The 25785-nt window shown below is 53.9% G+C and overlaps 1 protein-coding gene across 11 annotated transcripts in view; it reads right to left on the bottom strand.

The window, feature by feature from the left end:
- RANBP3 (RAN binding protein 3) overlaps nt 1-25785 on the bottom strand; it is a 53955-nt gene that overhangs the window by 2516 nt on the left and 25654 nt on the right. For 3 of the 11 annotated variants that reach the window (XM_028126329.2, XM_028126338.2, XM_028126339.2), the window contains 13 exons: nt 18683-18719; nt 18508-18594; nt 16626-16697; nt 11222-11287; nt 11015-11092; nt 10375-10467; nt 9024-9142; nt 7782-7901; nt 5676-5779; nt 4468-4546; nt 3228-3330; nt 2526-2650; nt 941-1061 (listed from right to left, as the gene is read on the bottom strand). In XM_028126329.2, coding sequence (XP_027982130.1) covers nt 941-1061; nt 2526-2650; nt 3228-3330; nt 4468-4546; nt 5676-5779; nt 7782-7901; nt 9024-9142; nt 10375-10467; nt 11015-11092; nt 11222-11287; nt 16626-16697; nt 18508-18594; nt 18683-18719 — 1204 coding nt within the window. The remainder of the gene's footprint in view (nt 1-940; nt 1062-2525; nt 2651-3227; nt 3331-4467; nt 4547-5675; nt 5780-7781; nt 7902-9023; nt 9143-10374; nt 10468-11014; nt 11093-11221; nt 11288-16625; nt 16698-18507; nt 18595-18682; nt 18720-25785) is intronic. The other 8 variants (XM_028126336.2, XM_088017832.1, XM_028126337.2 and 5 more) reach the window with 6 other exon arrangements.

Here is a 25785-nt window from a genome sequence, read left to right as displayed (position 1 = left end):
CCAGCTCCCCCATGGCCACGTCCATCACGGGGAGATGCCAGGATGGTGGCTCCCTCGGAAGGGGGATGATTAGGTGGGAGGCAGGGCCAGAGAGTGACATTTGGGGGCTGTGTGCCCCCTTTCTTCATGACAACTGTCTAGAAGTTGATGCCCCCTGATTGGCCCCACTCACAGGCCGAGCCCCAGCCCCTACTCTGCAGTTTTCTTAGAAAAAAGGTTGAGGCCCAATGGCTGCTTAGAGCTCCCAAGAGGGAGACAAGGACAGACTGAGAGCAACATATGGTGGAGAAAAAGAGGGTACAGACCTTCCTCCTTCTCTGGAAGTACACATCACATCTCCCCAAGGCCGCTGTCAGCCTGCCTGGTTTATCAGAGCTCATCCTCCCCGCACGTGCCCTGACCTTGTGGTCATGGTGACACCTTGTCTTCCCACCAGCCCATTTCTCCCCACCCCAACCTGGGCCCCCAGATGGCCCCAGACGGAGCAGCATGGGCCAGCTCAGGGAGGCTGCGGGGTGGAGTCCTGGGCTCCAACTGACCAGATCTCCCTGTGTCCACTCCCCGAGCCCTCTGTGCCCAATGGGCCCACCTCTGAAGCGCACATGGAGTAGCTGGAACAGCCTGGGGGAAGGTCTGTGGCAAGGACCACAGGCTGTATAGGGCCGTTTGATTTTTTATTTCCCCTTTCCACCACAAAACCACCAGCACTTTATTAGAAAACAAGTCCAAGAGCTGCTGAGTTGTTTCATCTACTGTCACACTCACAAAGAGGAGAGTCACAGAAGAGCTGGCAGCGAGAGCCTTGGGATGGGGCCTGCGCCTACAGGCCGCCGGTGCTGGGGCTCTCCAGTGGGGACCTGCGTGGGGATCCTGCCCTCCTGGGCCCTGGGAACTCTGTGCCATCCCGGGCCCTCTCCAGAGGCACTGCACTGCAGCTCACCTAGTCGAGACTGGAGCGTCCCGTCGTCAGTCGATGCCATGTCGTTGAGCCTGAGCAGCCCCCGGCCTCTCTCCACCCACGACTGCGAGGCCTTGTCAAAGACAAACAGCTTACACTGGATCTGGAACACAAGGCAGCCCTCTGGGTGAGCGGGGCCCTGGCTGGGTGGACACTGGTGTGGGCAAACTCCGGGGAGCCTCGATCTAGCCTGAGTGAACTACTAGGTGGGGGGTCAGCCAACGATGGCCCAGGGGGCACATCTAGCCCTTGGCCAGTTTTGGGTCCTGTTCTCCACGTCCGTTTTACATTGTCAGAGGAGCACGAAAGAATCAGGAAGGAAACGAAGATAAACACCAGATACCCACGAGATACCACCTTGCACTCGCTAGGATGGCATCACAAGCCAGGCAACAGCAGGTGCCGGGGTGGGGAGGCAGCTGGTGGACAGTCAGCAGCTCACATGCGGCCGGCAGGAACGACACATGGCATGGCTGCCGCGGAAACATGTCCCTCACAGTGTTACATGTGGAATCGCCGTGCGGCCCAGACACCCCACTCCTAAAGATCTACCCAAGAGAAATGACACGCATCTGCACACGCGAGCCTGTACACAATGTCCACGGTAGCATGATTCATACTAGCTAAAAGCTGGAAACCTTAATGTCCCTCCACGCACATCACTTGGCACTGCCCTGGGAACGGACCCCAAGCCCATGAGGCTCAGGGAGGGAATGAGACACAGAAGGACACAGGGGGTGTGAGTCCACGTGGGGACAAGTCCAGAGCAGGCTCATCCACGACAGGAAGGGGGCTCGCGGGGGCCGGGGAGGGCATGAGAGGTGACTGCCGATGGGCAGTTTCTTTTTTGGGGACTAAAATGTTCTGTTCTGATAGTGGTGGCAGCAGCATAACTACGTGAACCCACTAAAAACCACTGAACTGTACACTTTAAAGAGTGAATTCCATAGTGTATCTATCTCAATAAAGCTGTTCTATAGATAAAAAAAGAATACGCAGCAGAGACCACGCCTGGCCCTTCAGAGTGTGCGGATCTTTACCAAGTCACTCTCTTCTCTTGTATAGATTTCACAACAGTGCTGAGTGGGCAGAAGCAATAGTACTTCTAAAAATGCCACATCAGAAACTCCCCAGTGCTCTATACACGCAGGTCACGGACACACATGCATGCGCACAACAACGCAAAGCAGAATGAGACACACTGAAGCGGACGTGTTGCCCCGGGACACAGAGAAAAGGCGGGACAAAGTTTGGGGTGCATCCGGAATCCCGGTTCCCTAATAAAAATACCATGGGGTGCCAGTGTGACCAATCACAGCCATTCATTCTGGGTGCATTTACAACAGTTTCTCCCCGAACTATCGAGAATGCCTCAAAAACAGATCCTTCTGCTCAAAAAGAAAGAGACTTGAAGTCCCTTAGCGCTCACTGAACTCTAGAAGTCTTGCCACAAGGTCCCGGAGGGTGGCGCACAGAGAGGCTGGGGGCTACGGCTGGCCTCTCACACCACCACCTAAGGGCCAGGAGGCCCACTGGAGCCAGATGCCCCCGGCCAGGCCCGCCTCACCTGTAACACGTTGCTCTCCGCCTCCTCCCCGGTGATGACTTCCACTTTTTCCAACAAACACTTCCGTGCTGTTGCCTTGGTGTAGGCGGCTGCCGACTCGGCCAGGGACTCTGAAATGTTATTAGCTAAACGACATTGACTATTTATTTGCCGGGGTGTGTGTGTGGGTGTGTGGGTGTGTGGGTGTGTGGGTGTGTGGGTGTGTGTGTGTACCTCACAGGAGACAGAACAAAAGGGTTGGCTCTGCTTCAAGGGTGCCGGCTCCTGGGACATGGAACGGACCCCAAACATAACAGCAATCTGGCCCTGGATGCCGTGGGGAGACCATCTGGGAGCTAGGAGCCAGCGTGGCTCCAGATCTCCCACTGCCATTCATTCGGTAGAGGACAGGAGGACAGCAAAGGGAGTCCTCCCACAGAGCACCGAAGAGAAACTCCCTTCCCCCACCTCAGGGCAAGAAGGAAGAGAGGGACAGCCACCTCAACAACCCTAACCCCAGAGTCATCCTGAAGCGCCACGGCCTCTCTGTTTCAGGATGAACACGTCCCCTCTCTGCTTGCTGAAAACCAGCACCCCTGGCTTTCCAATTCTGCCCCGGTGGCTGCCACGAGCTGGGGCCCATGTCCCTCCTGGGCGGGGGTGTGGATGGACAGTGCCCGTCACTTGGTACCCTTCCCACGAGGTGGTGGGACCGCAGCATACCTTTCTCGGGGGTGGCCTCCTGGGATGAGGACTCGGACCCGGACTCAGCAGCTGCGTTTTCCCTGGTGGCATCTGAACTGACTTCATTTAATTTAGGTGGGCTCTGCAGGGAGACGGAAGCACACGGGGAGGAGAGCATGTTGGGGTGCTCCTGGTGGGCCGGCCGCCGCGGAACAGGAAGCCCCTCTGCTGGGATGGTGGCTCTCGGCACTGTCTCCCAGGCAGAAGGCTTTTTTCTGCAGACGGCCTTTCCTTCACAGCTTTGGGGACCCACCCAGACCCGGCAGATGAGACTAGACAACCCCTCCACAGGGGGTGTGTTCCAGCCTGGGGCCCTGTCTCCACACAACGATCCTCGAGCATCATGTGCTGGTAAAACCTACAGAAAAGCGCCCTCACGATGCAGGCAGCTTGGCCCTCCCAAATCCACCCTTCTCTGCTCTAGACGAACTGCCCTCCGAGTCCCCAAGTGGGGCCTCCCCCGACATCTCGGGGAGATGCGTGCCACCAGCTGTTTATCTCTGTGTGAGGCAGCTCTTGGACCAATTCGTTGTAACAGGAAAAGGACAGTATTGATGCTCGAGAAAAGCAGCAGGAAGCTCCTTAATGTAACGTAGACTGAGACAAAGACAGAAATAATGAAGTGGGATGAAACAGCTCCTTAACCACACTCACAACGGACACAGTGGGATCCTATGCATTTGACAAGGAAAGAAAAGGAACAAAAATAAGGAAGCAGGTAAACAATTCTAGAACCCCATCTCAAGCTGGCCAGGCTTTCTGGGAGAGGAGATAGTGTGGCCATGGTGCGTGCAGGAGACACCTGGGACACTGCAGGGGCCCCTCCAAGGCCACCTCCCCAAAGCCCCCTCCATGCTGCAGCCTCATGGTCAGGGACAGGTGTGTCGAACTCCCTTGGCTCCGGAGGAGGCTCAGGATTCCTGTCAGATGATTATCACTGCAGCTGGCCTCAGCCAGGAGGAAGCATGGCCCCTGACTTAAGGGGAAGCCTGTCCTAGGATGAGGCTAAGCTAGCTGGCAGAGAAGAACGGCAGGAAGCTCGAACACCAGCTCCTAGAGAGCCTCCTGGTGCAACAACGCTGCCCCCAAGTCTGAGCTGGGTCTTCTTTCTCTTGCAACTGGAAGCATCCCCACTTTATAGGAGACAAGGTGGCAGCCATATTCACATGTCCCTTGCCCTGGGGCCCCAGAAAAAACAGTCCCCACAGGGGCCACTCACCAGCACACGCTCGCTCATGTTCTGGCCAAACACGAATTTGTTGCTGGCGGTGTCGGCACTATTGGTCGAGTTGTCTAAACTGAAGAGAAGGCATGCTGTGGGTGTGGGCACCCCGTGGGAGCGGGGAAGGCAGTGGGCAAACTTGCATGAGCTGCACACACATGTGAACGGTCAGAGTGGGTAAGGCAGAAAGCATAGCTGTGGGCACTGCTCAGCCTCCCCTGTGGGGGATGGGCCTGGCACACCAGGGACAGGTGCTCACAAGCCTCGGAGCCAGGGGCCCACTGCATGTGGGCGGGCACTACATGACATGCCTGACAGCCACCTGTCATCCCCGACCTCCTCGAGGTGGGTGTCACCATCGGAGTGCATGAGGACAGCGCCTCAGAGAGGCTGATCACAGAGGTCAGACCAGGTACCACCTGCTTCCCCGAAAGAACCCACCAGTCCCTGGCCTGCACAAAGGAGGGGACACTGCCCACCCCTGGGCCATTGGCAGGTAACACTGGATGGCCTCAGAGCTGCTGTCACCATCACATTTCGTCCAGTTTAAGATGTCACAGCTCTAATTCCAATTTGGGAAATGCTGCAGTGCAAAAAATGTGTCTTTAAAACAATATCCAATGCACTTTGCTAATCAGGGTCCAGGGAGCCAAGTATGAGGTCACCACCATTCATGCCAGGCCTCTCTGAAGTCCACGCCCAGTTCTATGCACTCTACTGGCCTGTCTCCTAGGCAGGGACACCCTTTCTCTCTGAAATATCCACGGGGCACCCAGGCCATTAGTGAGCACCAGCAGTGTTAACCACCGGCGAGCCCAAATCCAGGGTAAGGGATCCCCACAGGCCGGAACCTGACAGGTAACAGGAAGCAGCCAAGCAGCCACTGGCCCACTGGGTTCTGCTCTGGGCATGAGATCCGAGTGACAGAGGTCACTCCGGGGCCAAGCAGAACTCGGGTCCTGCCTTGTCTGTCTGTTGAAGCACACCATCCTGGCCACTCCACAGCTGTGCCCAGAGTGGGAATAAAGCGAGGAGCCAGGGGGTATCCAGGGTTCTGGTGAAATCTGCTGCCTCCCACCCCCACCCCGGCGAAGGACCAGGCTGGCTCCTGGTCCAGCTGCTGCCTCCTCCCCGGGCCCCAAGCTCAAAGCGATGGGACAACCCTGGGCTGCTCTGAGGCTAGGCACCAGGCCCAAGACACACACCTGGAGCTGATATACTGAAGGAAATAGTTGGTCACAGCTGGCGTTTCTGAACTGGGGTGTCCAGCGTTCTCCATGTCAGCTACTTCCGTGTTCTCATTTGTTAACTGGGAAACAGAGAGGCAACACTTACTGCTCAGACAACCGCCTGTTCAGGACCTTTACAGCTCAGCCTGTCTGTACCCCTAGGCCATATGGCACAGCGTGTGTGTGTGTGTGTGTGTGTGTGTGTGTGTGTGTGTGTGTGTGTGTGTGTGTGTGTGTGTGTGTGTGTGTGTGTGTGTGTGTGTGTGTGTGTGTGTGTGTGTGTGTGTGTACACACAGAGGTGGGGTGGGCCTGTAATCAACTTCACCATTTAACAGTTAAGATAGAAAAACAGTTCATAAGGCATCAGGAAACTTTATCTACCTTGTTAAAAAAACAACAACAAAACTCTCAGGTTGGCATCTTATTGCCCTTTCCACCAATACTCTGTAATGAGAGGTCACAGAATGCTTCCAGATCCGATACTTTAAGGGGTTTATTATAAATATAATAAAAGCATTGTTTCTCGAGGGCTTCTTTTATGCCAGCTGACTGCCGCGCCAGCTCTGTTAAATATTTATCATCGAACCCTGAGAGGTGGGTATCATTCACCTCGTCCTATGAGTGAGAAAGCAGAGGCTCGGGGTGCCAAGAAGTCGCCCCCACCGAGAAGCTGGCATGTAACTGTGAAACCACAGATCACGTGAGCCCTGTGCCTCCTTAAGACGTGGCCCCCATCCCAGTTTCAAGGCAGCTGTCCCCCTAAACTCTAGGAACAGAATCAACCTGATGGCCCAGGCCAGGCCCCTGCTCCCCAGCACAGGTAGATCTCAAGGCCCTTCCTTCTCTTGTTTCCTCCTCCCTGGAGTGAGCCAGCCCCCAAGGGACTCATTACTTTGGCTAAAGCCATGCAAGAGCAATGCCTATTTTTCACCCCTGGGGATTTGTGTTTCTGTTGGACAGTGAGCACCAAAGAAGAAAACAAATGGCACAGCCTGATGTTTTCTACGTGCCGGAGAGACTTTCATTCCCCTTTTTCAGGGTTTCTCCCCCTCAGCATCACTGACATCGGGGCTGGATCATTCTCTGTGGGGAAGCCGCCCTGACACCGCGGGGTGTTGGGCAGCATCCCCGGCTTCCACCCACTGGAGAGCAGTAGTACCTACACCCTGGTTGTGACAACCACAGATGTCCCCAGATGCAGCCACTGATGCTATCTCTCAGGCTTTTAAAGGAGCTCCTGCCAGACGAGCTGCTGGAAATGGCACAGAGGGACGCTCCATCCCAGTGGCTGGAAAGGTAGTGCTGCTCCATTCTGGTCTCCCAGACCGCCAGCGCACGGGGTCCAGAGCCCAGACTCCCCGCCACTGCCAGATGCTCTCCCCGCTGACTCAAAGTCCCCAGACTACACCAACAGCCCTTGAGGGCAGCCAGGAGGGGACAGAGGCTATTGCCTCTGGTGGGACAGAAAAATTCTTTTCCCACCTGCCCTACCTTAAAAATATAAGGTAATAATTCTCGATTAAGGGTGACTTGGTCCCAAAGGGAACCCTCAGCACTATTAAGGGACACTTTTGGTTGTCACAACGGGGGGCGGGGGATACTCCTGGCACCTGGAGGGTGGGGGCCAGAGATGCTGCCCAGTATCCTAGAACACCCAGGACAGGCCTCCAACAACTAAGAATGAACCAGTCTAAATGTTGCTTAGTGCCAGGACAGAGAAGCCCACGAGTTAGGCAACAACAATCTCTCCAGCGACGCTGAAAGCATCGGATCGTGTTGTCTCCTTTGCTACGAAAATGTTGGTTCTCGCCATGCTCGGTTGCCTCCCTGTCCCCTGCGCCCGGGAGAATGAGGGAGCCTGCCAGGGAGTGTGCCGGGAGCGGGAGCAGTGCAGCATGGAGGGCATGCAAAACAAGAAGCCACTGGAAGCACCACGAGCCACAGGAGCCCACAGGCACATTCTCTGCCTCCACCTCCCCGCCCTTTGTAAGGAAAAGCGGAGTTCCCGTTGTTGAACCTGGAGCAGGCAGAACAGACCGACTCATGAGTGCCAGCGCTCATCCAGGCCCCTGATCACACACCTTGACTCTGTCCCTCAGGTTCTGCCCGAACACAAACGCCTGCTGTGCAACTTGCTCTTTTTTCTCACAGTTTTCCTCCTCACAAGTATCGCTAGACTCATTTTTCTGGGGCTCTTTCTCCTAGTTAGAAACACAAACAAGACGACAACTGAAAAGAAGTGACAGGTTAGCCCCGAGAAGCGAGATGGGCCATCTCCCGCCATTCCATCTGCTCGCCGGGTCTCCTGTGGCACCGGTTCCCGGGCAGCTGCTGCTGCCCAGGTCTGGCCTGCCCTCACATCACCAGGGACGCTGGAGGCGGCAGGGCTGGGCTGCTTCTCGGCCTCCCTAGCTACCCAAGTTTCCCAGCAGCAGCAGGCTGCAGAGATGGTTCCTAATTTTAATTCTGCTAACTGGTTTGAAGGTCAGGGTGGGGGGCGGGGGGGGGGCGTGGTGGGCTCAGCGATGTTCTAAAAATGAATTGTAGCCAGTCATTTCTACCATGTGTACTCCAACATCTCTGGGGGGGTGTGGGGGAGGTGGAGGGTACAGAACCTCAGGCAGCAGCTTAGCTGCCAAAACGGCCAAGTAGAAATAAACACACACATGCAACCCGGCTTTGTGTCCGGAAGCCTTGGTGTGGTGCTGCGACTCGCATGTCAAATCTGCCTCTGCCACCCGCAAACGCAGGCTCTTCAGAACATGCCCCTCACTTTTCAGCTGCTGGGCAATACTGCTAGCAAACACATGCTCTTGGCCTACGTAATCTCAGAACCCTAGACTTTGCTCAAAAAAAAAAAAAAAAAAATTTCTGAGCTGACCCCCAGGCAGCTTTCTTCGGTTAGAATGGGCCCACATACATGAATCCCCGAGCTGTTCAGGTGTGGAAGCAGGGAGGCGAGACATCTCTCCATATAAAACGGCACAAGCCCTCATCAATGACAGCCATTCCTCTGGCCCTAGGGACGTCCCAGAGGCCAGTGGGCAGAGTGCCCGTGGGCACGCCAGCCCCCCCGCCCCCCCTGCCCCCCCTGCAGTGGGGAGGTGCTAGGCCCGGGCAGTGCAGCAGTCTGGAACGGCGGACAGACCATCCTTGGCATTCTAGCAACTACGGACATCGGCTGCCGTTGTGCACGCGCACCGCTGAGCAAATCCAGAAAGCCTTAGCACGGGCCCACGCTGGCACCGCTCGGAGCAGGTAACTGTCCACACGCTCAGCGAAGCTCCGAGAAGTTTCATGTGCTCCCTGCCCAGCAGACACACCTCAAGTGCTCGCGCCTCATCGGACGGACTTCTGCGTGCGGGGCTGTCGGCCGATGTCGCTGTCACGGCCCCCGTGCGGTCTGCCGGGACGCTGACTCCGTTGGTGCCGCTGCTGGCAGCTGCCGGGATAAGAGCACAGCGGGTGGTCGTGGGCTCAGGGCAGGACCTCGGCTGCCCCCCCACCGCTGGGACCAACTGTGTCGTTTCTCCTTTTTCAAGAAAAGGAGCTGGTATCATGACTGAAAATCACAAATTCTTCCATTAAAAAAACCCAAGCGAGCCCAGAACTAAAACCTCACAGAAGTGAGACAATCTTGCTGCTTATTCCACAAAGAACTGTATGACTTTTCAGTGTACTTTAGAAGGATACTGCTAACTAAGGTAAAAAAGAGAAAAAGAATATATATTAAATAAGGAGCAATTATGAGTTTTATAAAACACCCTTTTACTCATAACATCTTGATTCTCTGCACTTCGCCCTATGAATAGTTGAGATCACATGATGCGCACAGCTTTAAATCTGGCTGATTGGGTGGCATAACTTATAAAAAAGCTTTCCTGTTGAAACTCTTCAGAAATACTATTTCCCTCATGTGGGATGTTGGATTGCTTCTGATGAAGAGTTTTTGAATTACAGGGAGAGACAAAGAGGAAGACAAGAAAAGGTCATTAATACTAAGAAATTAAGGGTCAACTGAACACCATGACCTGTGCAGAGATCATGGAAATATGGTTTAAGAGTCAGAGGTCTTACGGGTGGCAGACCAGATGAAACTGCGCACATAACCAAAATGACCCTTCAAGTCTCTCAGACACAGAGGGCTGAGTTTTGCCTGCAAACGTGCTGGGATGGACTGGAGACACTCTGGAGGGAGCCAGCTTTTATGAAGCCAGCGTGTGCAGAAAGCATGGTGGTCACCTTGGCCTGCTGTCTTCCCTGGGCTCAACGGGGACTTAAAGGATTACTTCCCCAGCACTCTATTTCTTTCTTTCTTTTTCTTTTTTTTAAAAGATTTTATTTATTTATGTGACAGAGAGAGAGAGAGAGAGAGAGAGAGAGAGAGAGAGAGAGAGACAAGGAGAGAGGGAACACAGCAGGGGGAGTGGGAGAGGGAGAAGCAGGCTTCCCGCTGAGCGGGGAGCCCGATGCAGGACTCAACCCCAGGATGCTGGGAACATGACCTGAGCCGAAGGCAGACACCCACCCAGGCGCCCCCCCAGCACTCTATTTCTGAGTGCATTCAGCAGATATGGCCAAAGTCACCTGTGTCGAGACACAGCTGTCCCGGGCCAACTTCAGGAAGACCCTACACCCTGCCGTGCGAGCCTGGGCACCAGGGCCATTTCTTACCAGTCTGTGAGAGTGCTTTTGGCTGTGGGGCTTGTAACACTGCCGGGCGAAGCACACTCCGCTGTTGCTCCTTGGGCTTCTGGCTCGGCAGACCTGAGAACAGAGGTTGGCTTGCCTGCGGCCCTCGGACACAGTAGGCAGAAACACACAGCCCCGTACGGGCTCTCAGGGGCTTTCTGGAAATTAATTCATTGAGTACAGTAATGCTATAGGGGGAACCAAGGGACAGCTGTCCTCAAGTGCTGGGCTCAAGGATCAAGGACAGATGGTGCAGGGAAAGCACAGAGCCACAGGCAGCCCCTCCGAGTTTAGGACTCTGCTCGGGCTCACATAAAAATACCCTTTGCACCTGCTTTTCAAAGTGCCACGCTGAGAAAATCCATCTGCCAAACACAAATGGGGCAAGAAGCACGAGAGAACGCTTCCAACTCTGCACCACTGCCAGGCCCTGCTCCCCAGCGGCACGCCACTGGATCATGGCCCCTGTGCTCAGGCTTACTCTGTGGCACGCCGGGGCTGGAATGTTCTGGAGACAGCCTGAACCAGCTGAGCTATCGCTGGGCACAGAGCCCCACACCAAGCCAAGTCTGCTCCCTCACCACCCACCCCCCCCCCCTCCTCAGGGTGGTGGAGGGCTCACAGAGGGGAGAATTTCCTTGGTCTGATGGGCTCCTTAAAGTGGCTTTTCGGTGCTCATGTGCCAGGTAACCGAGATGACCTAAGAGAGCAGACTGAGCCTGAAGCATGCCGGCTGGGCTGCCTAAGGCAGCTGTGCAAACAGATGCTGCAGAGGCAGGAAGGGTGTGAGACAGCCCTTCCACTTTCCTCCTTAAAGGTGGGCACCTACCTGCACTGGGTGCCTGGCCGTGGATCAATGTTGGTGGCTTCAACCGGAATCCACTGCTCTTTTCCTCTACAAGCACAAGACAAAAGATAAAAAGCAAGCCTGCCTAGGGGGTAGAGGTGGGGGCAGCAGCAAAGCTGAGAGGGTCAAGGGCAGGGGAAGACTCTAGGTCTGAACCTCAGTGGCCATGAGCCTGGAGAACCAGGGAAATGTTTCCAAGTTAAAACAGAAATGCCGAAGCCCGGTTCAACCACCAAGGTTATAAGGCAGCTTGGACGAGGAGGAGCCAGGGAGTTGCAGAAAGTGCTGGCTCCAGGCCAGGTGCTGATAATGAAAGACCAGGGGGGTGTTGAAGGTGAGAGACAAAAGTGACAGTGAGTGCAAGGCTGGTCCACCCCTGGGCCACCTCACCCAACGGCTTGCCAGGAGCTGTGCCGGGCTCACAGGCCCTGGAGAATGTCAGGGAGCCACCCCATTAAGGCCCCTGGGACCGGTCTCCCTTTCTCAGAGGACTTGTCTTGTCAGAGGATGCATCTGTAATCAGGAGAAGCCTCTGTACTACCAGCAGATGTCTGGGAAATGAGACACGTTTCTGTGGTGAAAGATCAAAGGTGGCAGACGTCCAGCTTGCTCTCTTTTTCCGGATGTGCTTGGACAGCTTCACCTTGTTGCTGAGAACACTGGAAGGCCGAGGACAACGAAGGGGAAGGAAGCAGGGCGATGGCTCAAAACCTGGTTTCACTGGGGCCACTGGTCCATACTGGTCATCTGTGTGTGCGGGTGAGGTGGCTGATCTCATAAGGGGCAGGGAGCGGGGACAGTCTAATCTGCCTTGACAGGAAAGATCAGCATAAAAAGCCTTGTGACTCCAACAGTTAGGTCTGTTCCTGGGGCAGCACAGGGATGGCACCATTCTGGGCCACCAGAGGCAACCTCACTTTTGTAATAAGGTCCTACTCATCTGAAAAAAACCCTTGTCAGGTGCAGGGAACAAGATCAATACACAAATATCAATTGTGTATATCTACACGCCAGCAATGAACACTCCAAAAATGAAGTTATGAAAACCTGTTATTCCATTTATAATAGCACCAAAGAGAATAGTACTTGGGAATAAATTTAACAAACAAAAACTCTAAAACATCGTTGGAAGAAAGACAAACGGGAAGATGTCTTAGAAGATCACACAGTAGATGATTCTATTTACATGAAATATCCAGAACAGGCAAATCCTTGCAGACAGAAAGTGGATTCTTGGTTGCCAAGGGCTGGGGGAGACACGGGCAGTGAGTGACTGCTCATGGGGATGGGGTTTCTCTTTGGGGTGATGGAATGATCTAAAATTAATTATGGATGGGACGCCTGGGTGGCTCAGTTGGTTAAGCGAGTGCCTTCAGCTCAGGTCATGATCCTGGAGTCCCGGGATCGAGTCCCGCGTCGGGCTCCCTGCTCGGCGGGGAGTCTGCTTCTCCCTCTGACCCTCCCCCCTCTCATGTGCACGCTCTCTCTCTCATTCTCTCTCTCTCAAATAAAGAAAATCTTAAAAAAAATATATTGTTAAAAAAAATAAAAAAAATAAAATTAATTATGGTGATGGCTGCACAACTCTGTGGATACACTAAAAACCAACCAACTGTACACTGAAACACCACAAATGCCTTCTCAGACCAAACTCCTGAGGCATAAAACAAAGTCAAATGGAATTCTCAACGAAGCAGGAGAGCCTTCTTCCTGCTGTCTGGGGTTGGTCAGCCAAACTGATCTCCTTGGGCAAAAACAGGATTACAAAACTCTTCCCTGCTAGTTAGTATGAAGGAGTTGAGTTCACCAGGCTTCCAAGGCCTGTGTTAGTGGAGCTGGGGTCTCTCCCCTAAGAGAGCGGTCGGTCATAAAAACCAGGCTCAGGAGAATCAGACACCACAGATGCAGGGGAAGACATGCTGCCAGATGTTCCTTTTTAGGAGAGAAATACTGAATCACATTTCCAAAGCTCAGGACTATTTAGAAGATGACTGGCAATTTACAAGTGTTAAAAAAAATTGAGATGAAATTCACAATTGAGATAATTTTTAAGAGGCCTTACAGCTGGCTTTGCAATGCTTACGTTGTGGCTACCGATTGATCTCCACCTCTCTGCTCTGTGTAGAGCAATACCAGCAGCAACTGACCTCTGCAGCCAGCTTAGGCTGACCAGTGGGGGCGCAGGCGTGGATGATCACTGCCACAGAGCATCCGCTAGCACGGGCCTGGCACCTGGCCCACCCCGCAGACGCACAAGAAATCACGCTGGATGCTGCAGTGAACAGATGACAGACAAGACAGACAAGGCATGCCACACCTGTCATGGCAACTGAGGACTGGGGACAGAAGGAGCCCAAGGCAGCAGGGAGGTGTGCTCACAGGACAGCCAAGCTGAGGCGTGCCTGCAGGCCCCATCTTCACCAAAATAGACGCTCTCTTTTCACGGCCTCAAGAAACTCACTTTACCTACAACATGGCCTGGGTGCAATGAAAAGCTGTTGCTGATGGCCAGAGTCCTAGCACACACGATAGAGTCACCGAAATGCACGAGTGACTGGCCTGGTGTCTTCTTGAGGGTATACGCGTGCCCCACTGTGAGCTCACTGGGGTAAGAGGTGGTTCCCTCTGAAGCAGCTTTCGCCCTCCTCTTAATCATGTCTAAAGCAAGTGGGCTCCTTTGAGGGTGCTTTCTGCCCTGCCCTGGGAAGACCCCAAGTGATGTCTGCAGGGAACAGTGCTCACCCCCAGGGGAACTTCAACTTGGTGTATGCCAGAGGTTGAAAAGGCTCTAAGAGGAGACAGCCTGGCGGGGGCTGGGTGGTGCTGGGGCAGATGGGAGGGTGCTTGGCATGTACAGGGCCGGGGGGGGGGGGTGGTGCGTAGAGTGACGGGACACGCCCTGCAGACAAAGGGAGCCAGGTTTCTGTCAGAAAGATAGGTAGAATTAAGAAGTAGGGAAGCTCAGGTGAACCCTACTGGTGCTGGATGGGAAGTATACATGTGAGCCCAGGGTTGCCTGCACACGCAGACAGATATAGATGAAGAAACGTGTGTACGTGTACACACAGATATGTGCAGAGGTACGGGGGTGTGTGAGAATCCCAACAGCGGTGAGCTGGCCGAGCATGCAGATCTTGGTTTCTGGAGACCACTCTCCACTAAGAAGGACCCCTTTGAGAAGGAACCCTGTGAGAGACGATGATGAGTCTGGAGGCTCTTGTTAGGACAGAAGAAAGTGCTTAAAAAAATAACGAGTCGTGACAAAAGGGCACAGGAACCTGCTTGGTGGGACTCCCGCTAGCCAAATCTGGGACAATTAAAAGAAATTCTGTACTAATAACGACAGAATGTAAGCCGTTGACTAAAGCAGGAATCCATGCATCGATTTTGCTGTACAATATAACAAGGGGCTAAGTGGGGAGAAAGAACAGCTCTCTTACAGAACACCAATGAAGCATACCAGTAACAGAGAAGGCAGCCCACCCCCACCCCCCACCCCCCACCCCCCTGCCTTTGGTGATGGATCGTCAGAGTAATGACTAATCCGAGCAAGAGAACAAGGGTGGAGGCAGACACTGGCGGGGGAACAGTGAGAGGAATGGGCTTCTCTCTCCAGAAAAAAAGGGGATGATCTCCCAGCGGAGAAACCAACAGAGCCCACTCTAACCAAGTGAGCCAAATTAGCCCCACAGGTACCAGGACAGGTAAGCACCACGTGCCATCTGGGACGGGGCACCGTGAAGAACACAGCTTTGCTTCTGTGGAATTCTAGCCCCAAAGGCACTACCTGGGCAGAACCAACAGGAATCACTGGACAAACCCAGACAGAAAAACTTCTCCAAATTCACTGGCCTGTAATCTTCCAGGCCATAAACATCAAGCAAAGAATGAGGAAGTAGTCTAGACGGAAAGAGAGACGTGGGGTACGTGACCCGGGATCTGAGCCCTCTGCTACGAAGGGCAGCACTGGGGCGACTGGGGAAAGTCGAATGGGTAACGGGATATGGAGGTGCTTTATACAATTCTTCCGGAAGTTAAAAATCCGCCCCCCCACCCCAAAAAATTAAAGCTAAAACACAAAAGGCAGACAGGCAAGGACAGAAGAGGCCTGATATGACTCCAACCTGCCTCAGGGACCAGGAAGCGAGGCTGCGTCGGCGCCCCTCAGCAGGGCTGGGAACCCTGTTTTCCTCAGGGCAGCCCGGCTCTCAATGCTGCGGGATAAAGGTTTTGTGGGGCAAGAGAGGGGAGTGAGGCCATCACTCACAGATCTTAGAGGTGATGATGTTGAGATCTGTAATGGAAACTGACCGCATGAGGCGATCTAGACGCGGCTTCAGCGAGCGGCCCCCTAGACCCCAACAGGATCACCTCAGCTAACACCGCCCCTGCAGCTCACCGCGCTACTTGCTCAGCCAGCACTCCAGGGGTTCCCACAGACCGCTGACACACCACACTTCTCCTCAGGGCTTAGTGAGGGGCTCAGCTCAAAACAGTTTGCTTTCAGAGTCAAAATTAATCCTATTGTTTGAAATGGTGCTATTGAATCAATCCCCTAAGTTATAAAAACATTGCCCTCCTGCCAGAGTATGACTTATCTCGCAATGCTTTTGAAGTAGGCAATGAATTTATATGAGGCAGGTTGGGTTACAGAATTCGGGTAGTTGAACTTGCTCATTAACTCCTTTATGAGGAATTTCAGCCACGTGGGAGAAACTTTCAGGAAACCTTGGGAGTTGGATCTCTAGCAAAAGACCAAAAAAGGAAGGCTCCATAGTCTTCAGAGGGGAGCAAGCTACTTTACTTCAAGATTTAATATGCTGTGATTAAATATGCTTACATATTTATCTGAACAGGTCTAAGCAATACTGATTGATGTGAGACTCTAATGCACAGAAAAGGGGTCTGGAAAATTCCATTGACCTCACACAGTTACCTTGGGGTGGGAGAGGGAGACGGAGAGGGGTAGGAAGATTCTTTTACTCTATGTATTTCCCATTTGCCTTTTGAAAAAAGTGGTATGAACGTGTTACTTGTGTACAATTTTGGAAAAACAAGTAATACACCTCTTTATAGCTGCTTTTTGTTTTTGGGAAAAAACCCCACAAAAACCAAAGAACAAAAAAAATCAACCAACACCTTAAAGACTCCTTGTGACCAGGCCCTCCTGCAGAAACAAAAAATTAAGGGCTTATGAAGCTTGCCTCACAGTGGATTCCAAGTCTATGAGCTGAAGATTTGGGAAAACATTTAGGAACTGAAAAAGAATCCGGTTTTCAAATTGCCTGTTCCTGTTTAAGATCTTATTTTACAATATCAACTCTTTTTCATCCCAGGAAAACCCCCAGTGACTGGTAGTAAAAGGCAAAGGGACATGAGGGCTCACCTGGTTCTGAGTCAGAATTGCCTGCAGATGGCTCGCAGAAGGTTGATGGCATAAAAACATTGTTTTTTGATACTGTCGACAAGGAGGTGCGGGCAGGGAAGGGAACAAGAGAAAAACAGTGTGAGTAGGCAGGGCACACGCGCACCCAATCACCTCTCCCACCTGAAGGCTCGGTCTCCAAGCCACACCGGAGGGGCTCAGCATTATGAACCAGGCCTTTGTGGTCTACTGTGGCCGCCTAGCTTGTCCTCATGCCCCTGGCTTTTCTGTGGCGCTGGAGGCCCCAATGGGAGCAGCAAGAAGGGAATGAACTGGGTGTTCCAAGCCTCAGGCCCTGCTTCTTGTCACCTGCCAGAGGCTTGCTGGCTGGCTGCACCCCCAGCCCCTCACCTGTTTAGGATCTTACTTTACACTTATCAGTTGCTTCCCTGGGTGTAGGCCAGACAGTAATGCAATGGGCCTCAGAGCTGAAGAACTAAGCGGGTAGAGAGAACACAGCTAAGCAGAATCAGAATGTAGGGCGCCGACCACGCCTTCCAAGATATGGGCTCCGTTCCTGTGCCGGAGAGCTATTTCCTATGCCAGTGCGCTAGAGCAGAAGGGAAATGCTTGGCTGTCCTTTGTCACTACAGCCTGTGGCCATAGCACAAATCATCTCTCCTCTTCCGAGGCACCTTCTGCCACAGGGCATGGCACAGCAGGGCGCGGTGAATGGGAAGGAGCACAACCGATCACCAGGGGGCAGAAGCTCCCTTGTTTCCTAGGAATGCCCATATGCAACAGGGGAGAAAAGGAGGGCTCCCCAAGCCCGACTGCTAACTGTCCTGATGGTTCCTCAAGGCCTGCTTAGCAAAGGACAGTGTAGCCATTCAGGAGGGTCTCGAGCAGTCATGAGAAAGGGTGTGGCGATGTCCACAGTGAGTGTTAAGGGAAACAGGAGTGAAATCCAGTGTGTTGCAGGGAGGATCTCGAAAGGACACTCCCTCTCTACATGGTGCCCTCCTGTCATGTCTGCATCACTTCTGTAAGCAGAAACAACCTTCCCGGGCGTCTTTTCCCCTTAAAGTGCTGTCCTTTAGGTTCACAGGTATAAAATGCTTCACATAAACCTCCCAAGAAGGAACGCCAAGTTGGGTATACTGGAGATCCTCTCTGAATACGTGTGCATCTCTAAGTCTGCACTAGACAGCCAAGATGGAGAAGATGGACGATGCCGGGGGGGGACCAAGTCAAGGTCGGGAGGACTGGGGGCAAGCCCTGAGGCAGTGTTTACCCTTGAATCTGCAAGGCTGTCCCCGGGATCACAGCGCCTCCCACCAAATAGCCCCAGCAACTCTCTTGACCCTGGGAAACTGCCTCTCTGCTGCATGGGTCTTCTTAACAAGCCCCCGGGCTCGTCTGCAAGGCCCCCATCCAGAGCCTCCACAGGCTCCCAGCCTGGCCCACCCCTCAAGGTTCCACCAAGCTCTCCTCCTCTGCAGGCTCCCGGCATTCCATCATCAAAGTGTGTTCTGGGGCCACTTGGTTTGATATGTACTGTGTGTGTGTGTCTGCGCTTCTCAACCAGACTGCCAAGCTCTAGGCACATGGTTGAAGGGTCAGGAGGACACTCTACTTCCCACTTCCTACACCTTCAATCTAGAGACACAGCCATAAACCTGGGAAGGAGGACATGTAATCAATTTAGTCCACTAGGTCACGACCCTCTGTTAAGTGTTACTGATTCCAGAGGGGGGCACCTCCAGCTTCATTCCTGACGGAGACCGAGTCTCAGATCGATTCTAATTGGCTGTGGGCAGGAGACAGACGCCGAGTGTGAGGCGCCACAGGGGGATGGCGGGCTCATCAGCACAGACGCTCGGCAAAGGTCTGCGACGGTTACCTGACTGTGAAGGTGGGAACTGGGTTAAAGAGGACGTTCTTTCTCGCTTGACGGGAGGGCAGTAATTTCCATCTTCTCGGTCAGAATCTACAGAAAACGAGGAGGAGGAGGAGAAAATCAGGCTGCTTCCACTTTTACAACCAAACAGAACGAGACGTTTTAGAGATTTCCTCACCTTCTCCACCTTCGGGGCTGGAGCCTCCAGCTGGCCTCTGAAATGAGAGCACACGGCAGGGCGGTAAGCGAGGGCCGGGCTGCCCAGCCAGCACCCAGCAGCTTGAGTTCCGTCATGAACGCATCCTGAAACGCAGCGCTGAGGGCCAACTCCCTGAGCTCAGACACCCAGGTCGGATGGACTTTCAACCTAAGGCTCAAAAACGCCCCCCAGGAACCCTCTGTGTCTGCCTTACCAGGCCATGGGCCGAGGAGTCCTCCTGAAGGCTGAGGGCGCATTTACTGCACAAAGATTGGTTTCTCTGTCTCTCCACAGGTCACAGCTAACTGCGTGCCACCCCCTCAACTCAAGCACAGTGAAACGCTATCTGGCTGAAATTCATTCTGCCAAGAGCTGGCAAGCGACCCGCTCCACTCTGGAGGGCAGCAGGACCATTTAAAATGTGGCCTAACACCGGGTCGCAGCAGTTTCCGTTCCTTGCCCTGGGCCGTTCCGCGGCGCAGAACCCTGTTTCAAGGTGGACCATTACTTCCAGAGCAACAGAGAACTTCCATGCCTTGGATCTAAGTCTGCTGCAAAGTGTTCAGAACACAGTCGTCCAATGCGACAACTCTGCTGACTACACGACCTACCGAGAAATCGCAAGCTAAGACAGAAGGTGGCCAAAGAATTTCCTCCGTAACACCCTTTAGTTTTAGAATGTGAACAACTAGCCATCAAGAAGCCTTAAGACGAGCCCCGCTCCCACCCCCAGGTAATATCCACTCCCTCACAGACTTGCAACTCTCCAGAACCGAGCAGCCAGAAGCAAATGTCGAGGGGTGAACATCCCTCCTCCTCGCGCACCTGTAAGCGAGCAAGCAGAGGAGCCAATTTTCTTATTTTCAGAAAAGTCACTAGGGGTCAAGTTTAGCCAAACGAGGACCACCTGCCTTGAGGAGCCGTTAGGGCTTAGAGGAGGCCTGCCTGGGAAAGTGCTCTGCAAACTGCAGGGCGGGGTGGAAAGGTGGCAACTGCCCTAAATAACGTAAATAATGGGCTGTGAGCAGGGCGCCGGCCCTGGGCAGGACTTTCTCCATAAAGGGCCACAGAAGACTTTCAGCTTCTCGGGCCACATGCATACTCTACCACCTTAGCTTGCAGACAGAGGCCCGGAGTTTGTGGACCACGTCCTAAGAGACAGTAGAGAAAAGGATTCCAACCTGAACTCTCTCCTCCCGAGTGGGCCCACACTTGGGTTTGAGTCAGAAACGCAAGCCTTTCCTGCTCAAGTCCGTTCTAAGCGTTCCCTGCAAGCCTCTGTGAAAGGGCCAGGAGGACCGCCATCCCCATGCCTGCATCGGGTGCTCAGGAGGCTCCGAGGAGGCCATCCATCAAAGTGCTTGGGAAACAAACCCCTCTTAACAGGGATTTGACAGTCCTCGCGGCGACCCTGAACATACCACTGGGCCCCAGATGAAGTGGAACACCGGAGGAGGAAAGCAGGCGGGCCCCAGACGGGCACAAACCGGCGGCCGGACCACAAGAGCAGAGTGTGAAGGTGCTCAACCCCTCTGCGAGGCCCGCACAGCTTACCTTCTCCCAGCTCCGACACCTCCTAAAGCCACACCTCGGGCAAATCCTCTCCCTCACCCAGGCTTTGGTTTCCTTCCTTGGGAAATGGGGGTGCCAGCACCTCCCCCACAGGGAGATGGAAGGGGTCAGCGAGATAAGCAGGTGAGGCAGCCCTCGGTCTGACCCGACACCCGGCCAAGGCTGACACCTGGACTTGGGGGGTGCTCTCCCAGCAAGCTTGCTTCTGCTGGATGTTATGCCCTTGGGAAGAGCATGACAAGAGGACAGTTCATGTCCCGGGGCAGCCAAATGAGGGGTCAGGGTGGGGGACTCAGTCCTGAGCCCAGGACAAAGCGTTGGGGGTGTTGCTGAGACACATACTCTGGCAGCGCTTTCCCTTCACTGGGTTCAGGCCTAGGGTGGTGTCTGAAAATGCAAAGCCAAGCCGTGGGCACAGCAGGCCTCTTCTCCTGGGACCATCCCCTTCCCTGGGTGACATCACGGAGGTGCAGACTACGGGTACCTCCTTCCAATTCCTTCCCAGGGGTTGGGCCCACTCCCAGCTCCAGTCCCATGGCTCCTGGCCTCTCTCCTGTCATTCAGTAAGCATTCCGGCTGCACCAACCCCACACGTGGCAGCCTCTCGGATCCCATGGTATCTGCCGCTTGGAGAGCAACTCCTGGGATCTGGAAATGGCCTTGCAGACACTGCTCCCTCATCAGCTGGCCTCTTTTCACTCTGCTCGCTCTTCTCTGGCTTCTCACATGAGAACCCCTGCCCCCCCTGCGCCCCTCCGTATCTCTCACTCTGTGTCACCTGTGCCAGGGTCCCCACTAGCTTGAGTCCCAGGAGTAGCCCTCTGTCCACAGCGGGCCGCAGAGAAGCCGCTAAGGCACGTGTCCCTGTGTTACACACGGCCCTGCTTCCTGTTTCCTCAGCTGCCGAAAAGGGTATTCCTCTACCACCGCAGTCCCACGGAGGCCCCCACACCTACCTTCCCTTTGCCCCCCTGGCTAGCTGGGCTCATTTCCACGTGTGTGGATTTCCAGCAGTCTACAGATTTCCAATTTCATTCCACTGTGGCTGGAAAAGACCTGGCATGATTTCAGTCACTTTAAGTTTATCAAAACTTGTTTTGTGGTCTAGCAAAGGGTCTGTCTGCCCTGGAGGACGTCCCGGGCACTCTGCAGCACAGTGCCCTCGACGTTCTCCGGGGCAGACGGCTCGCTAGGCCAGCTGGGTTTAGAGTGTTGCCCAGGCCCTCTCTGTTCTCCTCCATCCTCCGCCCAGATGTTCTACTGACTACTGAAGGGGGGGTGCCGAGCTCTCCAAGATGACCGAATCGTCTCTTCTCCCTTCAGTTCTGTCTGTTTTTGCTTTGTGTATTTTGGGGGTCTTAACGACACATAACTTTCTTATCTATGCCAACAACACCCCAAACCTCTCAGGAATCTGAGTTTCCTTTAGAGTTTGATGGGTGCTTGGGGCCCCTCCCCAGAAGTGGGTCCAGGCCAGGAGCTGAGGCCTCTGGGTACCCCGCTGTCTGTGCTGAACCACCCCTCCTTGTTGTCACGGTGCAGCCTGTCTCCCCTGTTTTCTGAACACGGCAACATTGTTCCTGCCTCAACATTCCTTCTGTGTGTGCCCGCTCCCCCACCCCCCCAGGCCTGGGACGCGCTTCCTGCAGGTCCGCTCAGTGTGGCCTCTCCAAGGCCTTTCCTAGCCTCCTCCAGGGTGAACCCGTGCTCACTCGCTGCCCTACCACCCAGCGAGCGGAAGCTGCTCCTCTACCTCCCTCGGGCCCCTACCCTGTTTTGTGTACCAGCTGGAAATGATCTAATGTGTCCGTCTGGCTGTTCTGCTCACAGCTGAGACACACAGCCCCCAGGATGCTGTGCACAAAAGACGATCAGCAGGTATTCACTGCACAAATGGAGCCTGAGTTGATCATAGCCCCTTCAGGGACCTGAAGAAAAGTGCCTGGCCAGACAAGATTCCGATGCAGGAGACCCTCAAACCCACACCCCAAATCTCTTCTAAGAGGCATGTGACTGGCCTCTTGGTCCTGGAAAGGCTAAGAGGCCAAGGCCAGGGGAGGACAACACAGGAAATTACACCACCAGGGATAACCTTCCAGAAGCTGCTGGAATCTCCTGTGGGGTCTGAACTAGCCAACTCAGAAGCAGTGAGGAAACGGATGCCAGCAACTTTCCTCAATAGGAGCTAGCACAAGGAAGCAAGGAGATGGAATGTATGAGGAAGTCACTTCTGCTTGCCTTTGGATATTCCAACTCTTCCAGAAATCCTCAACAGTGGCCAGCGTGAGAAGCCTGATGTCTGCACCCCCCACCCCCCCAACTGCGCTGAGGTCTGAGCTTGCTGTCTGGCTGTCTCGTGCTGTCTTCTCCCCAAAAGGGAAAGGTCTGGGGTGAAGTACCTCCCCTTTAAGCCACCCTGGCCCAAAACGAGGCCAACGCCGGCTCCACACACACTTTGCGCAAACACAGCAGCCTGGTGGTCAGGGACCGCCCCTCACCCCAACCAAGGGAGAGGCCACTTACGGGTCAGCTGAGAGCAATGCCTGGGACACACATAGGGGTGTGCCCTGCAGCTGCAACTCCTTGGACCCGGGAAGTCTACATCCGAAGCCACTGCCACGGGGACTCACGCGACTCTAAGTGCAGGCTTCCGGATTCCTTTTTGGGGAGGAGCCAGGGCAGAAGCAGGTGTGAAAGTCCCATTTCCTCCTCTGCCTCTTTCCACACTAGAATCCACCTCTGTGAGGATTAGGGCTTCGGGATGATACCCAGGCGACACTGGGGTCAGTGCCCTTTTGGGACACCATGACGAACATATCCCAAACCAACACTTACATAAGGAGGCAGAAAAGAGGCCCAAAGAGAGTCCTTCAATTCACTTCCCTGGTGGCAGGAAGTGTGAACGAGTGAAGTGGGCTTACAGAAGATGCAAAGCCCCCCCAGTGGTGGCTGCTAGGGACGGGTGGGAAGAATGGCAGGAGTGGCAGCTCGCTCTCCTCAGAGCCACAGGAACCTTGGGGGGAGCTGCTTATTCTGTGAGGTGTGCACATCCTTGCCAAGTACAAAACAGGTGGTAACGTCTAACCCAGAATGGGACCCTGGAACTGTAGATGTGGGAAGCTTCAGTTCTTTGTAAAGGATGGAACAGTGAAAATTTACGATCATTACATTTATCAAGGATCCCGCACCGCCCCCCTCAAAGCCCCGAAAGAACATGGCTCTCATGAGGCTGTCTGGTGTGGCCTCAAGGAGGACAAAGGTGCTAGGCCAGCCCAGGGGAAGGAATGGAGCTGGCTGCTGTGTCTCAGAAGCTGACACACAGACACACAGGTAGAGTTAAGCAGGAATGAACAGCACTCGCGGCCTTCTTGACTTCTCAGAAAAGACCAGAAAACAAGACCACGCCAGACACCCGTTTGGTCTGCCTGAGCCTCAGTGATTTCAACGTGGACTGACCGGTTATAAAGCCCGCTGTCTGTGGCTGCAGGAAAATGGATGCCCGGGATGAAAAATCAATCAAGGGAGGAGCCTGTTGATTCGTCCTTGTCTTCAAATGGACTACTGGCCAATTCCATGCTGTTTATTCTGCTACTGAGGTGACCAGCTCAGAAGTTCTTACCAAAAAGGCAGACACTGAAGAAAGAAAAAGAGCTGTGGCCTCCAAAGGTCTGAATGTTGGGTGGGAGCAGAATAAGGGTCAAATCCCTTGCAGACGCTGGAAGATGAGGGAAGCTGTCCAGCCAGGGGTCTGGTTCCAGAACCTGTCTAAGCTTCCTGGTGGGTCTAATAAACACATTTCAGGCTCCACAGGGCTTTGGCTCTGAGCTTCAGGCCAGGGGACTTAAGCCAGGCTTGGAGTAAGCACTAAGAGCTGCCTGCTTTCTCCAGATCAGAGAACTTAATCTGGATGTGGTTTGGTCTTCTCCAAGCTGTCTTCTGAGAGCCAGTAAGTCTGATATATAGAGGCTTGTTCCCGGTACTGTCTTCGATGGCCAGAGTCTGGGGAGACTGAAAGACGAGCAGGCCCTTTGTAAGCAACAATTCAGTGAGCCACTGTTTATTATAAAGAACTCACAGCTTTGCATTCCCTCGAGAGACCATGCAATAAAGAGCAGATTAAACGTGATGGGCGAGACTGGCTGGGTAAGGGTGGGCGGTTTCCTGAATTCCAGTGTGGTACCGGGAAAGATCCAAATCTGTTTGGCTGCAAAAGCAACGACTCCTAGCTAACCAAAGAAACACCTCAGGCCAAGAGGAAGCTGGGATCCATCTGCCTTGATTTATGCCCTAAATGACCTAAAAAAACGTTTACTTTGCCTTGAACACGCCTAATCACTAAAGAAAGCCAGTTAATGGCAGCCAGTGGTGACAAGCTGGAGTGTTCTGTGCTAGCCAGCTGTCACCAAATGATGCGACAGTGGCCCTGCTGGGACTTCTGATGGAACTGGGGATTCCTACAGTTACAAGTGCTAAAACCAAACAGCACATGCGTGTGTCATGTGCGTGGCCTTTGCTGTTCTGCTGGTACATTCATCAGCCGCTCCCCCCAGTCTTGACTTCCTCCCACAGTGACCCACAACCCATCCTGAGGTTCCCTGCTGTTAACACTTGACCTTGCAGGGCCGGGCTGGGGATGGTTTGAATTTCATGGGATTAGAGCCTCTAACCCAAAGTCCACAAGAACTGAGAAGTCAAGTCCCATTGGCCAGGCCTCAGAAGTCCACATCTGGCCTGGCCACAAGCAGAAGGTGAGACCCCGTAGGTGCCTCTGGAGGAGCAGCTGCTGTGCCTCAACCTCTGTGACCTACCCACTTGCTGCTCTCAACTGAAAACCCTTAGCCCCTTCAGTTAGAGGCTGCTCTATAAGCTTGCTGTTCAAACCAGGCAGCCGCAAAAGGCCCTGGAGCCTCTTGGGCAGATCCACATGGTCATCTTTACTGGGAACTCAGGGAACTGAGAACATGATTTCCTGTGCTTGCGAAGGCTGAAGGCACAATAACTCATAATACCCGACTCAGAAGAAGGTTCCAGGAGCTGCTTGGCTCCCAACCGGAAAAGTGATCACCGCCTCATTCTTACTCTGTCAGCTCTAGTGCTCTCATGAGGGCTGCGCCCCTAGAACGCTCTGGTGTGAGTGCCTCCTGGCTGGAATCTTCACTGAGCCCAGACCCACTAGTATGCCACGAGGGGCTGTCTCCTGTCACTCCCGCCTGGCACGGGGTCAAGACCGTGCCTTCTCTTCCCACCACACACTGACTCCTCTCCAAAATGTTAAAATTGGCCTCCAACCTCACCTTTGTTGAACATCACTTCTTCCTGTGTGTCCCAGGGTTTAGTGGCTGTAACTGAATTTTAATGATTTCCTTAAGAACACAGGGGACTGGTGATGTGACACAAGGGATCACTAAAGTCTGGGATTGTGACGCCCTGGATGGCCGCCCAGTGCTTGGTGTGCAGAGCAGGGTCCCTTGCTTCCCTGCTTGAGAGCCATTTTTCCCTGCCATGAGAAT

This window comes from Eumetopias jubatus, unplaced genomic scaffold (genome assembly GCF_037043125.1).
Source record: "Eumetopias jubatus isolate StellerSeaLion01/CBP00866 unplaced genomic scaffold, mEumJub1_p1.0 scaffold_1, whole genome shotgun sequence".
NCBI lineage: Eukaryota > Metazoa > Chordata > Mammalia > Carnivora > Otariidae > Eumetopias > Eumetopias jubatus.
Note: the sequence above shows the minus strand (reverse complement) of the source record. Positions and strands in the feature narration are given on the sequence as shown.